Here is a 15,674-nt window from a genome sequence, read left to right as displayed (position 1 = left end):
AAAATTTTACGTTTGCAGAAATGATACTGGAGTATTTGTGTCCGACATTGTGAAAGGAGGAATTGCAGATGCTGACGGAAGACTGATGCAGGGAGACCAGATACTAATGGTGAATGGAGAAGACGTCCGTCACGCCACCCAGGAAGCCGTGGCAGCTCTGCTGAAGGTAGAAATCCAGTGTCACAAATGCTCATGTGTAATAGTGTAAGAGAAGGAGGGGCGGCCACATTCAAACACGTATTTATTTAATATGTTCTCTCAAATAAGATGTTTATACATTAGACACCATATTTCAGTAATATATCTCTAAATAACAAACTTACAATCAGCTGTTTATTATATTATTATATATTTATTTAGCAGTAGTAAGAATTATGAACTGAGTATCTGTGTTCTTAGTAAATCTTTTATCACAAAGTGATTACTGTGTGGCTCTTTTCTTGAAAGAAAAACACATTTTCAGTCCACAAAGGAGAAAAAAAGTCTTAACCTCAGTTCTCCCTTGCCCCCCCATATTTATATTTGGATTTATTCTTATGACCCCTAGCCTAAGGGAAGAATCTCCTCCCTGGCACGGGTGTTCTTTGAAAAGGGACTCAGCAGAAAGGCGGAAGATCATAGGAGGCAAGAAGGGCACCTCTGGAAGTTGTGCTTTCTGGACTGCCCTGTCCCAGCCTCTTCCTTAACCCCTTACTGGGCGCTAAATTGGAAATCTTTATATTTCCCCAGAGATGAAGAATGTGGAAGAAATATTTTATTCTTTTTGCATGACAGAAGAGAATGTTTGGTTCACATCTTATTCTGATTCAAAACTATTGAACTATTTAAAGTTTGACATGTAAAATCATAGTTGGATGGGTCATCCTTATGAAATGAAGACAATGCAATGCAGATTTACCGGGCAGTACCTTCAACAGTTATTATTGTTGTTATTTCAGTAATTATAATGCCTCCATCCCAAGGTACCATTGCTAGTCTTAAGTACATTTTACATTGTGAAATCTCTTTCCTCCATGGAGTAAACTCTCCATGAAGAATCATTTTCTGATTGGAAAGATCCAGTCTCATTTTAAAAATGTAAAATATAGAATAGTCACTTAAAAATACAACTTGTGGAAGTTTAGACATATTTCCTATCAGGGAATATTCCAGTTTCCAGAGGGGATTTGTGTTCCTACAAGTAAATAAAGCAGTGTTTATCTCGTTGTTTTCCTTTAGCTAACATGTGTTTTTAGGACCTGAAGTGTAGTTCAGTGCTGATTAAAAATCGATCGCCATCAGTATCCATGTCATGTGGCACATGTTCAGTAACATGAGCACATAACTTCATGACAGTGTCTGACAGCAGGAGAAATGTCAGAGATCTCAGATGCTAGTGGGAGCCTCTTCAGTGGCTAAGCTTAGCTTCATGGAGTGATTTTCCAGTGAGCGTCTTGTTATAAACCTCTGTGGTTTGCATAGGATCTGGTATATACATATACATTTAGTTATTAATAAAGCACACGTAAAGTCTATCATTTCTTCTTAGAGTTATCAATTTTCAAAAAATAATTAGAATTCTTTAAGGAGAAGTAGCTTCCTTTAGGAGATAAATTAACAATGATAGTTTACTCTGGAAGATAGATACCTCTCAAAGATAGGGAAGGAGACATCCATAAAATAACCTAAATAATTTTAGAACCAGTTAAATCACCATTTAAAAACCCAGTTTGGCAGTATATAATGAGAGCCTTAAATATTTATATAGCTTTGCTATTTGTACCTCCAGCTGTTGCTTGTTGTTGTTTTGACTTGTTATTTCTTCATTTAAACATCTTGCAGGATCCTCAATACACAAAAAACTTCACGTACGTAAGGTTCATTGCAGTGTTGTTTGTAATAATAGAAAACTGGAAGCAACACAATTGACGATACTGCTTTGTGCTCAACACTTTGATAAGAATTGTGCATGGATTATTTTATCACAACAACCTATAATGGTCTCTGTTTTTAAAATGCAGAGTAAAAAGACTTATCAGGGTAAACATCTGCTAAGTTCACACAGCTAGTAAATCACATAGTCTGGATTTAAACCAGTGTATCTGACTCCAGAAGCCTGAGTTCTCAAACACCTCATTGTGCTACTTTCACATTAGACTGTATAGCATTTCTTGCATGCCTATGATTTATTCGTAAAGGACCACAGGGAAATTGTCTTCAATTCTTGTTTTGTGTTTACAGCAATATGGCTTGTGTAAGTATTGTATATTATAATATATCTATTCAGGTACAGTGAGGCAGTAGGGAGCTTACCCAATTATCTGAGTACCTCTGCTATTGAGGGCAAACGAATTGTTGCGGTAGTGGTTATTTTATTGTTTTTGTTTTGTTTTTTAAGATCTGAGTTACTTAGTTGTTTTGGCCTATCTAAATTAGTGTATTTCGTGAGATACTTGCTTGATTCTCCATTTCTCTTTGCCTTGACAGACATGCTCTCCATGTAAATCATGAGGCAGTAAGACAGACACTGGGTGTTGCTGCTGCTGCTTGTTGTTATAATTTGTTTTTTACTAGTTTTAATGTTTTAGAAAAGCCTTTTTCCACAAAGGATTGGAGGTATCCTTGCCGTGGAAATCCCAAAAGGAAAATGCCTTTCAAAAACCCAGTTTTGAAGAGTAAAATGTAATTCTAAAGCTGACTGTAGCATTTTATTTAAACATTTCATCGAACAACTTCCCCCCAGTGTTCCCTAGGCACAGTAACCTTGGAAGTCGGAAGAGTCAAAGCTGGCCCATTCCATTCGGAGAGGAGACCTTCTCAAAGCAGCCAGGTGGGTAGCTGTGGAATTCATCAGGGCAATGCAGTCCATAGGCCAAAAGGAACTCAAAGACGGCCCTGACCATGAGTCTGTTCAGGGTCATGTACACACCTGGCAGCTTGGCAGAGTGGCTGAGGTGCAGAGTTTGTGATAGGGAAGAACGAGAGATGGGAGTGAACAGGCAAGCAAGGTGGATGGAGCTCTTGAGTAGTTTGTGAGTCATTCTAAGGAACTTAATTCCAACCATTCTTCTTTTCTGACATGATTCTTTTTCCATAATCTCAAAAGTAAACCTATTAATATATACATATAAAGTCTACAAAGACATATGTTTAAAGTATTTTTATAACAAACATTTATCAATCAGTATTGAACTGAAAAAATCCCATGTAGGTGAACTGTAGAAGCTCGCCACCACGTATAAAATATGGTGTGAGATAGCTGGAGTCTCTTGGTAAGCCCCTCTCTTGTCTTGCCTTCTGATGACAGAAGCCCATTTTTATCAGCCTGTCCTTAAGGACCTCTTAGTCACCCTTGAATGATTACCATTCGTTTCCTGTCGACTGGCCTTAATTCTGCAGTTGTTGAAGTCCCCATCTATGGACAGCATTTGTTTAAATTTAGAGAAGATTAGCTTGGGTGAGATTATGAACATCCACTAAAGTTTTAGGAAGGTTGGAATCAATTGCATCCATTCTTTTGCCTTTAATTTATTTACGTCATTGGACAAATTCTTCCTAAAAAAGAAAAAAAAAAGAGAAAACTCAGTGGAAACTCTCCATATTGATTGCCCTTCAAATTACCAAATGCCACTGTTGCTTAACAAGTATTTCTAAGTCCATTAAAAGAATTCTGAAATAAGTTGTATTTAGCGGGTATTATTACTTCCCAAACTTTCTAAAACAACTGTTATGTATTTGTAGATAAGTGAAGGGAGCCTGTCATCGTTCACTTTTCCACTTGCGGGGTCCAGTACATCTGAGTCACTGGAAAGCAGCTCAAAGAAGAATGCATGTAAGAGTGGATTGAAATTTTAAGTGGTTTGAATTTTGGCCATCAACCGTGATTTTTTCCCCTGTTTTACTTTACCTCTGAAGCTCTCTTTCCTCTAAATCATCCCAAACCCTAGTATAGGTGCAAAAATTCAGAAGAGCATGAAGCAATGCCTATAGCGGCATTTCCCATTTGATGTTTTCCCTACGAGGTATACTAAACATTAGAATCAGGATCCTGCAATTTTTTTCTTGCGAAGCAGATTTTTGTATTTGATTTTTATTCCCTTTTTCTGTTTAATGTAACACCAGTATATCAGAAGATCCCATTAAGTGAAGCTTTCTTTCTCCATGAAGATTGCAAGAAATTTGCTTGATAAAATTAATATGATCCTCCTGTGTTTTAATTACATGAAATCATGAGGCAGAGGGTTTTTTGGCTTGGAGCATTGGTTGAAAGTTGTTCAAATTGAAGAAACTAACCGTATGGCAGTCTCTGTTTGCAATGTAACTAATATTCTAGAAATTTAGGCACTTAAGTCCATGGATTCTTTTTAATGCTTCCATGACTTTATTTCTCTCAGCTGTGCACATGTCTTTCTATCCAAAGCACATCCTGTCCTTAACTCATTCAAAGTGGATTCTGGAGTTGTGTAAGCAATGCTTGAAATAAGAAGGAAGAAACAGGATGGTGTGTGCATTTTTCCAGCTGGGAAGTCCCTCCGTAAGACAGATTTAATCATGTGTGCTAGTAACTTTGAAACCCCCTTTGCAAAAAAATTAGGGTACCTCACTTAGTCCCATCTAGCTGTAGACATCAACTGAAATTTAAACTAACATTAAAAATGTACTAATAACCATATTTTATCTTTTTCCTATTTACAGTGGCATCTGAAATACAGGGATTAAGAGCAGTTGAAATTAAAAAGGTAACTTGGGAGAGAGGAAACAATATAAACTCTGTTGACTCCAAAGGCATCTGCATATGTATTTTCCTGTTAGCTGCCTTACTATTTTATAGTACCATCTGATAAAATATGTATTATATGCAGTGGAAATAGCCCAATGCAGTCTTTGCTGAATTTCCTTGTTTGAAAAATCATTTTTGGTGTACTCTTTATTGCCACAAATGGTATCAACCCAGCCCCACGCAAAATAATGCCGGGTCTCTCTCACTTCTCATATTAGGATAAATTAGCCATTGCCTTCAACAGAGATTTCCCATTCTCCTGAAACAGATTCCTCTGATAGCCATGCACAACAGAGAAAATAAAAGCAGATATAAGTGCTGAGCACACTTGTAAACACTTCATACCGTCGTCATTTCATTTAATAGTCACTGCCGCCCTTTGTGAGAGGCACGGTAATCTCCATTTTGTCCGTGAAGATCTAGGGATTCATTGAAAGCAGTGGACTTGTTCCAGATCCCAGCGTTTGTAAGTGTGGGTTTCTGGCTTTGAACACGGGTCTCTCTGATTCCTTTTCACTTCATCAGCTTCCTTGATTTTCCTCATTCCCTGTAGCATGATTTTCATTTAGTTTTGATTTCTTTTACCTCCTGAACAGATGCTTATTTTTCTAAATCACATTAAGGACCTGTATCAAATAAAGTAATACAATTTTCTTGGGCATCATTTTCCACCCTCACATCTAGAAGATCAAAGTTAACTATAGAATATTGTGCCAAAGAGACCAAAATCCAATTAAAAATATCAGTTTGACCAAAATACTCTGTCTGTCCAATGGCAGGGACCCACTGACTCATTGGGGATCAGCATTGCTGGAGGAGTGGGCAGCCCACTTGGTGATGTTCCTATATTTATTGCAATGATGCACCCGAATGGAGTTGCAGCTCAGACCCAGAAACTCAGAGTAAGTTTTACTGATAGCCCTGGTAGCCCTAGCAAATCTGTCGAAAGGTTTTATAAACCCTTTGACTCTGGCCAACTGTTGCAGGCAGTTTGAGATGTCTGTCAACTTTTAAATCCGCTTACCCAGCCACATCAGGGCTTGAGAGGAGAATTTGTTGTTGTATACAGATTTTCAAGTAAATGAAATGGGATGATTTATAGTTATTTCTTAATATTTTTTACTTGTTTGAAACCCTGTGGAAGAAGTTAAAATAAAACAGAAGGTATTCTCAGAAGGTATTGCCAGAATGAAGTGAAATTTTTTCTTTACGTGTTTTTTTTGGTTTAAATGCTGGTTTAACTTTATTAAATTGAAAATTGTCATTTATGTTGCATTTGTTTATCAGTTTTGCAAAAGTTTAGTGTAAACATGACTTACAATGTGAAACTATACAGAGCTTGATTCAAAATTGAGGGATTTTGCATATGTAGAGCACTATGATAGAATTTATGCTAACTGCCCAGTTCTGAAATAATGTGAATATTCCGTTAAAGTAACTCAATCTCTATAAAGTAAAATCTGTATGGCCTCATGCCTTAAAAATGGTCTCAAACCATAATCATTATTTAAATACTGTCTAAATCGGTAATGGTTCTATTTCCCTTTTGCTATGTAAATTTATGACTGGCACTTAAAAACAGATTGTAAGCGTAACACAGGGGTCAGAAAACTTTTCTGTAAAGGACGAGGTGAATACTTTAGGCTTTGCAGGACATGCATGTGTGTCCCTGTTGCAACTATTCAACTCTGCCTTGTGAAAGCAGCCAAATAATCATGTCTGTCCTCCAACCAGATTTTATTAACCAAAATAAACAGTGGGCCAGTCTTGACCTGTCAGCCGTAGTTTGCCAACCCTTGACTTAGAGTCACAGCTAATGTGTATAATAATAATATCCAGAGAGATTCTGGTTCCCAAAAGATAGCAGATATGGTATTCTTTTAATACGAAGTAATGTTTTAACCAGGAGAAACAAAGAAAAGGCAAGCGTGATTCCCTGCCCATCGCACCAAAGATGATAGAACTCAGCCATTACTTGCAGCTTCTCTTTGTGGTCGCCGCTGCTTGGAATTGGACGTTTCCTTGGTTCTATTTCTATTGCTGATTAGTAGTATATATGTGGTGTGGAAGGTAGGGAAGGAAATCATCCCACTCTCCATGGCTGTTGTAGCAGATGGCTATTTCTCTCCCTCGCAGGTTGGGGATAGGATTGTCACTATCTGTGGCACATCCACTGAGGGGATGACTCACACCCAGGCAGTTAACTTTCTGAAAAATGCCTCTGGCTCCATTGAAATGCAGGTAAGATTTTTATCCCAACTCTTCTAATATGGGTAGCTTGAGGACACATGAGATTTAATGCTAAGCTATAAAATGATTAAATCTCCTATTATTGTATTTACTGTTTCCCTTGAACATAAATGATTACTTTGAGAATTCCAAGAAAGTACATAGGAAACACATTCTGTCACATTTTATCCTGATGCATTTATCATTTCATACTTTATATCTTAGGGGGAAAATTCATGGTCTTGGCAGGAAATGATTAATCGCTGAAATTTTAAGTGGTGTGATTGAGTGACTTACATTCTAAAGATCTTTAGAAAACAATTGCATGTGAAACCATGTTTGAAAAGCATCAAAGAACTTGGTAGAATTGAATTAGTAGCGTATTCTTAGTGTCAGTTGAAAGAGGCCTCTGGACCTTATGAAATTCCTGAATTTATGTTAACAGAAATGATTAAGTGTATGATAAAATACACATTTTATTCCCAGTGCTCTTTTTGAAGAAAAATTATGATGTCTTCCTAGCCACATGAGCGTGTGTTTTTTCTCTTTATATTTCTCCTGTGTACAGGTGGTTGCTGGAGGAGATGTGAGTGTGGTCACAGGTCATCAGCAGGAGCCTGCCAGTTCTAGTCTTTCTTTCACTGGGCTGACGTCAAGCAGTATATTTCACGATGATTTAGGGTGAGCTCATATACTGTGGTTTGTATGTCCCTGTTACCCACGTAAAGGTGAAATGATGGAAGATGAGGTACAAAATATGAAAACCAAGTGTTTCTAAACTCTTTGATTATGGAATGGTAGGTAGATAGATAGACAAGCAGATATGCATGCATGCTACTACTCTTCCCACATTTTCATCTCTGAGTTTTTTGAGGGAACATTTTAGTCTTGGGGGTCAATCTATCCTTTTAAAAATTCCAACATTGCCTAATCATTTAATGAATCATACTTGTGATTAAAAAAAAAATTCACAGTTACCCAAAAATTGAGTACACGAGAATTAGAATATAGAGAGAGGAGCATGTTGGAATTTTTACATAATTTGATGCAGCTTTTATATTTCTTATCATCTATTTTTGTCTCTGAGCTTGGGAATACTGATGTTTATGACTTATTCCATCATAGTCTTTGGCAGTTTAGCCTCTCACTTTAAATAAACTGGAAAAGGAAGGAGCTGCTTTATACAATGAGAGCTTGCCATGAATATGTTAGGTTAAGGGTAGTATACATGAGTAAGAGAATAGGGTGTTAAGTAGTCTTTCATTAGGTTATGTAAATTTCAGATACATAGCACAGCACACACTGACAATTTAAGCATCCCCAAAATACCCGTGATGTACTCACTGTCGGTAACACAGAGAGTTATACTAGCTTTAGGTGGATGTCAGCTAACCCATAACTTACAGATTCATGGAGATACATATATATATGCCATATATGTATATATTTTTTTAAAGTCTAAAGACTTTTTTTTCTCCCCTTTACTGTAGACCTCCTCAGTGTAAGTCTATTGCACTAGACCGAGGACCAGATGGCTTGGGCTTCAGTATAGTAGGAGGATATGGCAGCCCTCACGGAGATTTACCCATTTATGTTAAAACAGTGTTCGCGAAGGTAAGCTTGCAAATTTTAACCACCCTCTTCCCCCCTAAGCATTCATTAATGGTGGTCAGCAGCGGGCTTATAAGTTTATGGCTTGAGGTAACGCCCAATGATTAACAGTTGATTATTTTCTTTTGGAAATCCCTACCGGAATAGGTCGTTAGATATATTTGTCCAATTTGAGGTTTAGTTATGTTTAAAGGAAAATAGGCTCAAATTGAAGTTCCATGGGTACTCTCGACAATATACATAAAACTATTAATGAACGTTAGTTAGACAGTCAGGCCTGATTGTTTTCCTTTGGAAACAAGTTGTATGTGATTGAACGTCTTTTGCAAATCGGACATTTTAAATATGTGTATGCTAAAGAGACCTGACATTTTTTTTCTTTGCATTTTTTGTTGTGAAATATAAAACAGGCACAGAAAAGTACATAAAATACATAAGGAGAATAACTAGTTAGTAGGGCATTTATTTTGCAAGTTTCATTTCATTGAATGGAATAGAAAAATAACTACTAAAAATATTAAGGAGTATCCAGCAGCTCTATCACCTACCACAGATCAGCTGTTTGCATTCAAGGGATTCAATAAAGAAAAGAAAACTGTTGGTATATAGTTATAATCATATAGCATCCTCTTCTTTGGTAAGAATATTTAGAATACAAATAAAGTTATTAACAACATTGGTGAAGCTATTAAAATAACTTAAACCCATATAATTATTGTTAATTTTTTGTTAAGACAATTTTTAGGAATGACAAAATTTCCTGCAGGAGAAAATTCAGATTCTCAAAATTTTACAGCACGGAGGAAACAAAATTATGTTAAACCCATTAAAAGATTTGGTACAGGGGCTTTAGATTAGTATTATAGTCCTTTAAAGTGCTTACTTAGGGAGGTTTCATTCTATTATTTTGAAAAAAAATTATTTTTCACCAATTTAAAGTTCTGTATCTATAGCTATAGCTATCTCTCTAGCTATAGGCTTAATTTATGAGATTTTTTAAAGCCATTGGTATGTCCAAAAATACAAACAGCATTTGCCAGTAAATAGAAGAGTCATGCAGTCCTTTTTCTCAGCCTCGGAACAATTTATTTAAGGCATGCTAGTTAGAACATATTTTAAGAATTTCATCATTATGGAGTCCTCATTAACTTTTCCATATTTTTAATCTTATATTTAATTGCATAATTGCCTACTATACTTATGCCTAAGATGAGGTTCTTTTCCAAACAGCAGTGTCTGTGTTTAGTCTTAATCATTTAGGGCCCATAAGGAATATGAAGACTGTCCACCCTTGGGAAGTAAAGAATCAAGCAGCTTAAGCCACCTTTTGAAAGTCAAAGAAAGAATTAGAATTAGAGTTAGCACGACTTGTGCCTTATCCTGTCCTTGTCAGCATACATGTGGGCTTTTGTGCTTCTGCAAACCTTTGGGTTTGGTGGCCCTCATGCCCTTGTCCTATAAAACTGCTTTTGTCCTGTAAAACTGCTAATCCTTTGTTTTCTTTCTGTAGGTCTTCTTTATAGGATAAAAAATCTTGGATTCTATGAAATCATTCCTACTAAGCATATTCCCAAATATTCTTTATTAATTTGAGTTCCTACCAACTGCTGTGCTGAACAGCCAAAAAGCCATCCAACTAATCTATTGACTGCTAAATTCTCTCTCAAATTGGAATCTCAGGGCTGAAGCCATTTAGGAGAAAGGCTTCCTTTGTGTCTGTTCATCATTGCTTAATGGCTTTGGAGCACCTGTGGAGCGCTGAGAGCAATGTGTGTGTACATGCAGAGCAATTCACATTCTTGTTTGGATCTTTTTCTGTTGTGTAACTGCAAGGCAGCATTTTTTGAGAAGTAAACAAGCCGCTTTATAATTGCAGGGAGCAGCCTCTGAAGATGGGCGTCTAAAGAGGGGTGATCAGATCATTGCTGTCAACGGGCAGAGTCTAGAAGGGGTAACACATGAAGAAGCCGTTTCCATCCTTAAGCGGACAAAAGGCACCGTCACTTTGATGGTTCTCTCCTGAATTAGCTGCCAGAATTGAGCCAACTCAACTTCTCACTTAACATCCCATGCTACAAAGAGAGTGGAACTGGTCCTGTGCACTCCTCCTGGGCTGTGTTCATCCGGCTCTTCAAAACTGTAGGAAAAAAATCGCATGTAAATTTGTTTTTCTCATATGGAAATGATTTTCTTACAACCTAGCATCACTTTCCCTTTCTCTTTGCATTTTGTGATGGAAACTCAAAGAGAAGGGCTCTTTGCGTAGATAAATCCAGTCTTTCTTCCTGAAGATATATGACATTTTATAATCATGTGGGCAGAAATTAATACGGGCTCAACTGGTTAGTAGAGAAAGGAAAAAAAAATCATTCGAAAGCTAACCAAGGGGAAATGGTCTCATGAAATTAAGGTGAAAATTGAAAATATAAATTAAAGAAGAAAATCTCAAGTTTTATAAAAATGCATTCTGTTAAACCACCTTCTCTCCTCACTTCTAACTAAAAAAGAAAAGAAAAAAGTTGTACTGAAAATGTTTAAAAATACTTTCAGTATTTAAAAATGTTGACTATTATTAAAACATTGCAACTCCCAGCTCTAATACGCACATATATAGTTTTCTCCTAAAACGGGCTGCAAGATTGGGTAAATAACAACAGGAAGCAATGTTCCTAAGTTTGTAAAGAAACCACTTATTGCACATCTTGCTGTTCGTTTTCATTTTTGACCTATTATACAATATTTTCACATTTCTATAAGTGAAATGATGACGCTGCCCTGTATTGACTGCAGTTTCTCTAGAAAGCAGCCTTGCTAACCACGCAGGAGCATAGGAGGCTCTCTGAATTGTTAGTGATGGTTTTAAGGGATGCAACACTGAAACTGTGTCAGTGTGCTGTGCAGTTGGTTTTCAATTAGTATTAATCTTAATGACAGAGAAAAAGCAATGTGTTAGTAATTATTTTGGTTGTATGCCATTAGTAAATTGATAGAAAAATTAAGGGGATTAACATAAGTTCATTTCATTGCCTTATATTAACATCTTATAATACAATAGTTTAAGACTAAGGGAAACAGATGGAGCTGTTTATTGAGACAACTGGTGAGGAATTATCATGTGTTCATTCCCATTTTAGAGCGTGAAACTCCTACAGTAGAATATATAAAGTCACTTTAAATATTATCTATATTTGTAACAAAAGTAGTGTACAGATATTTTATTACAGCGCTTTTGTGTAAATGCGGAATTGAAGTGAATAAATAAGAAGTTTCATGGTGCACAAAAAAAAGCAGGCATTTTTATTTTGTTCTTTTTACTGGGGAAAAGCTTTATTATACTGTTCAAGATTTACAATTTAAAATTGGCTTTTATCATGTCTAACTGAACATATGGTGTCCATAGTTTTACAGTTAGAGAAACTCTGGACAACAACATTATGAAAAGCTCAAAGCTTTTTATGCCCAGAATTTTTACTAATGCTAAAAATGCACAGACTCCTCATGGAGCAGAGGAAGATAAACAGCATTAAAAAAAGAGAGGTGTTGTGCCTGTATGTGCTTTTCTGAAACGCTACGAGTGATGCAATATTATAAGTTGTTCTTTAGAGTAGTCAAGAGTTAAAGCATGTTCAGATAGAAGAAGTCATAATGAAAATTATTTGTAATAATGAACATGAAAAATCTGATTTGAACACTGAGCAAGGAATTGAGGAACCTTTGTTCTGCTAGTTCTTCCCCTAATTAGCTAATGAACATATGCATTCCCTCTGATTTATCTCATCTGTAAAATGATAGGTGATTTTATCTCAAAGCTTATATCAAGTTCTAAAATGTAAAAATTCTGTGATTCTTAGATACACGAAACGAATGACACAACTACACGTTGCATCAATTCGGAAGCTATTCTCCCCAACCAGCTATTGTAAACTGAGGTACTTGAGGTAACAAAACTCATTTTACTATCCCAGTGACACGTCTAACCTCTTACTCACCAATTAATGGCCCTCTGTCATGAAGGCGTGTCAGGATCCTCTCATGGTTGGCTGCTGGAAGCTGAGCCACCCACTTTTATGTTTTAACCAGCAAAGATTTTATGGAGGCCACTCTGTGGCACACCCTAGGAAGGCCAGTTAACCAGCCATATTGAAGTTTGAGTAAATGTGTGAAGGCACTCCAGTGAGAGCACCCAGCTGGGTATCTGTACTAGCCTGTAGAGCATTGCCCCCAAGTTCATGTCTACTAAGAACCTCAGAATACGACCTTATTTGGAAATAGGGTCTTTGTGGATGTAATCAGTTCGGTTAAAATGAGGTCATGCTGGATTACAGTGGACCCTAAATCCTTAAGAGAAGGCTATGTAGAGACACAGAGACAGAAGAAGAAGGCTGTGTAAAGATGGGGACCAAACAAACAAAAAACAAAACAGAGTACCTGGAACCACCAGAAGCTGAAGAGATGAGGAAGGTTTTTTCTGTGGAGTCTTCAGAGATAACTTGTCCCTGCTGACCTCTTGATTTCAGATATCTGGCCTCCAAGACTGTGAGAATAAATTTCTGTTGTTGTAAACCACCTTGTTTGTGGAACTTTGCTACGGAAGCCCTAGGACACACCAGTATAGTATCTTGGATGTTTTTATATCCTTAGCTACTATCACTGTGCCTGGCAAATAGGAGAGGCTCTATACATTTTTGTTCAGCATGTAAATGATTGAATTATATATAGGTTGTGATTAATTTCATGGTCTTACCTTGTTTTAGTTAAGCTAGCTGCAGCCTTCATACTGAATGCAAAACAGGAAGCAGTGGGAATGCCACTTAAGAATGTAAAACGCTGGGGATAAGCTCCCCTCCTGAACTGCTACTAATTAACGAAGTCAAAGCATGTAGAAGTGAAGAAAGAGAGGGAAGGAATGAAGGAAGGAAGGAAAAGAAGATTGAGAGGGAAAGAATATCGATGCATCAACATTAGAGAGAGTGACAAATGCTTATGCTTCCTATGTTATTCTTTCTTGGAAATGTAAGATTTCTCCGTGGAGAAGGAAGAAAGTGATCAAAGAGTTTGAAGACTTGAATGTTATAGTGTTAATTCCATGTGCAACTCAAGACCATGTACAACTCAAGATTGTGGCTTGCCCATAATATGTTCAGAATATTTGTTTTTGTGATTAAATTACATTGGTGAATATTGCATATTTCTGGTGTTCTTTGTGACCCCTCCAGAATGATGATGATGGTGATGTTGATGATGTATTTGATTTCAACACCTACTGATTTATAGCAGCAGATGTAGCAATGCGGTGTGGCAAGTCAGTAGAGCCCGTACGTCAGAACAGTGATGGAACTGGAAGCATAAAAGATTAAAATTCATGAAAGACAAGAAAAAGGAGCTTTTTATTTCCATTTTAAGAATCTTGATAAAGCTGATTTTGATAGATTCGAAGAAACAAAGTAAGCTCTTCCCTGCTCTGAGGTATACCATGCCAAGCTGTCTTAGACCTGGTCATCTAGCTTATTGTCTGAGAATGCCAGAGATTTAGTGCCTGTCTTCAGATCTCCATCACGGTGAGTGGAGAAGTTGAAAAGATGCCTGCAGGGAGACAAGAATCAGTATGCTTTCTTGGGTCTAGGTGTGGGAATGTCGAAACTGTCATCACCTGCTTTCAGCAGCCCTGCTGTGTTGTTTCATGTCAGTGACAAGTATTCTGGAATGCATTTGATTTGTGCAAAGATGTTCCTCAACTTTGTCTACGAGGAATTCATGTTTAACTTTGACCTTTCCTAAAGGGAGCTATTTGTAAGGTGGGATTGGCCTCTGTTACCTCAGGAGGAAAAACACATGTTGGTGACAAGAACATTTCTAAATGAAGAGCATGGAAACTAGGCAAAGCAAATATGGTTACTTTGATTTTTGACATTGCAGCTTCTTTTTTCCTTCAAAATACAGGGTACTCCATTTTATGTAAATTAGAAAAAATTGTATAATTTGTCTAGGAATTTTATTTATCATTCAAGTACTGAAAGTTCAATTGTAGGTCCTTCCAAGGAATTCTGTCAAGACAGAGGCAAATCTGTGGTAATGATCTCAGAATTCTCTCGCTGAAAATGTTTCTTGAAGTTTCAGAAAGTACTGCCATCAAAGAAGAACTGCTTTCGGCAGCTTCTGAGAGGGAGCTGTAACTTATTCATTTAATACTGGACATTTTTCAGAAAGCCGTGTCATTCGCTGATTCTTTGTGATCCTTTCTCCCTCCTTCCCCCATTCTCCTCCTCACATGTGGATTTTCAGAAATAAACAATTATCCTTGGAAAACCTACTTTTCCTCTTCTTTTCTTATTGATGTATTAGAAGTTGTGATTTTTTTCACCTGAGTCTCCCTTGAACTATTTGGCATTCAAGGTTCTACTCTCTGAATTTCATTTACCTAAAGGTCCTTTATTCCATTCAGTAAAACTTACAGGTTTACCTTGCTTTGGAAAATTAACTGAGATAACTGTATTTAAAGCATTAATACCATGCACATGATAAGCTATCAAGAAATGGTAAGAGGTATTGTAGTATTATATCCTGGAAGACATAGAGTAATGGAAATTCAGTAGCTTTCTTTAAATAGACTTCCATTTTCATTTTTGTATTACCATGTCTTTTTCTTCTGAAGTTGGATGCAAATCAACTTATACCAAAATTTCAGTTGTTTTGCATACAGTCTTCATGCTGTTTCCCATATCCTCATATAACTCTACTATTAATTACTAAATATCTTTAGACTCCTGTTTAACTTAAATGTGCTTTAAAAAGGAGTTATATCTCACTACTTCAAGTGGAAAACCAATATAATTTGCCACAAATTTAGGGTAATTATGAGCAAAAGTGATGTTGTTGAATTCTATCAAAATACAGTTGCCTACCGAGGATCAGAACTTGAGGTCTGCTCTCTCTGTCAGAAAGGGAGAGTTGCAAATACTAGAATGGCGATAATGACGCAATAGAGACTCTCCTGGACTTAAAAGAACTGAAAGAAAATACCTTTTTCATGATATGATTTAGTATTTTCTAGTGCCTTATCAGTGAGCCCTATATT

At 36.8% G+C, this 15,674-nt stretch overlaps 1 protein-coding gene across 8 annotated transcripts in view; it reads left to right on the top strand.

Moving 5' to 3' along the window:
* The window catches only part of MPDZ (multiple PDZ domain crumbs cell polarity complex component), a 167,645-nt gene extending 152,740 nt beyond the window's left edge, over nt 1-14,905 (top strand). For 7 of the 8 annotated variants that reach the window (XM_067744394.1, XM_067744390.1, XM_067744393.1 and 4 more), the window contains 9 exons: nt 19-166; nt 2,723-2,809; nt 3,721-3,811; nt 4,675-4,718; nt 5,539-5,661; nt 6,896-7,000; nt 7,557-7,669; nt 8,479-8,602; nt 10,476-14,905. In XM_067744394.1, coding sequence (XP_067600495.1) covers nt 19-166; nt 2,723-2,809; nt 3,721-3,811; nt 4,675-4,718; nt 5,539-5,661; nt 6,896-7,000; nt 7,557-7,669; nt 8,479-8,602; nt 10,476-10,622 — 982 coding nt within the window. In that variant the 3' untranslated portion in view covers nt 10,623-14,905. The remainder of the gene's footprint in view (nt 1-18; nt 167-2,722; nt 2,810-3,720; nt 3,812-4,674; nt 4,719-5,538; nt 5,662-6,895; nt 7,001-7,556; nt 7,670-8,478; nt 8,603-10,475) is intronic. The other variant, XM_067744391.1, reaches the window with a different exon arrangement.
* The last annotated feature ends 769 nt before the right edge of the window (nt 14,906-15,674 follow it).

Source organism: Pseudorca crassidens, chromosome 7 (genome assembly GCF_039906515.1).
Source record: "Pseudorca crassidens isolate mPseCra1 chromosome 7, mPseCra1.hap1, whole genome shotgun sequence".
Classification (NCBI taxonomy): Eukaryota; Metazoa; Chordata; class Mammalia; order Artiodactyla; family Delphinidae; genus Pseudorca; species Pseudorca crassidens.
This window is presented reverse-complemented; position numbering and strand designations above follow the sequence as displayed.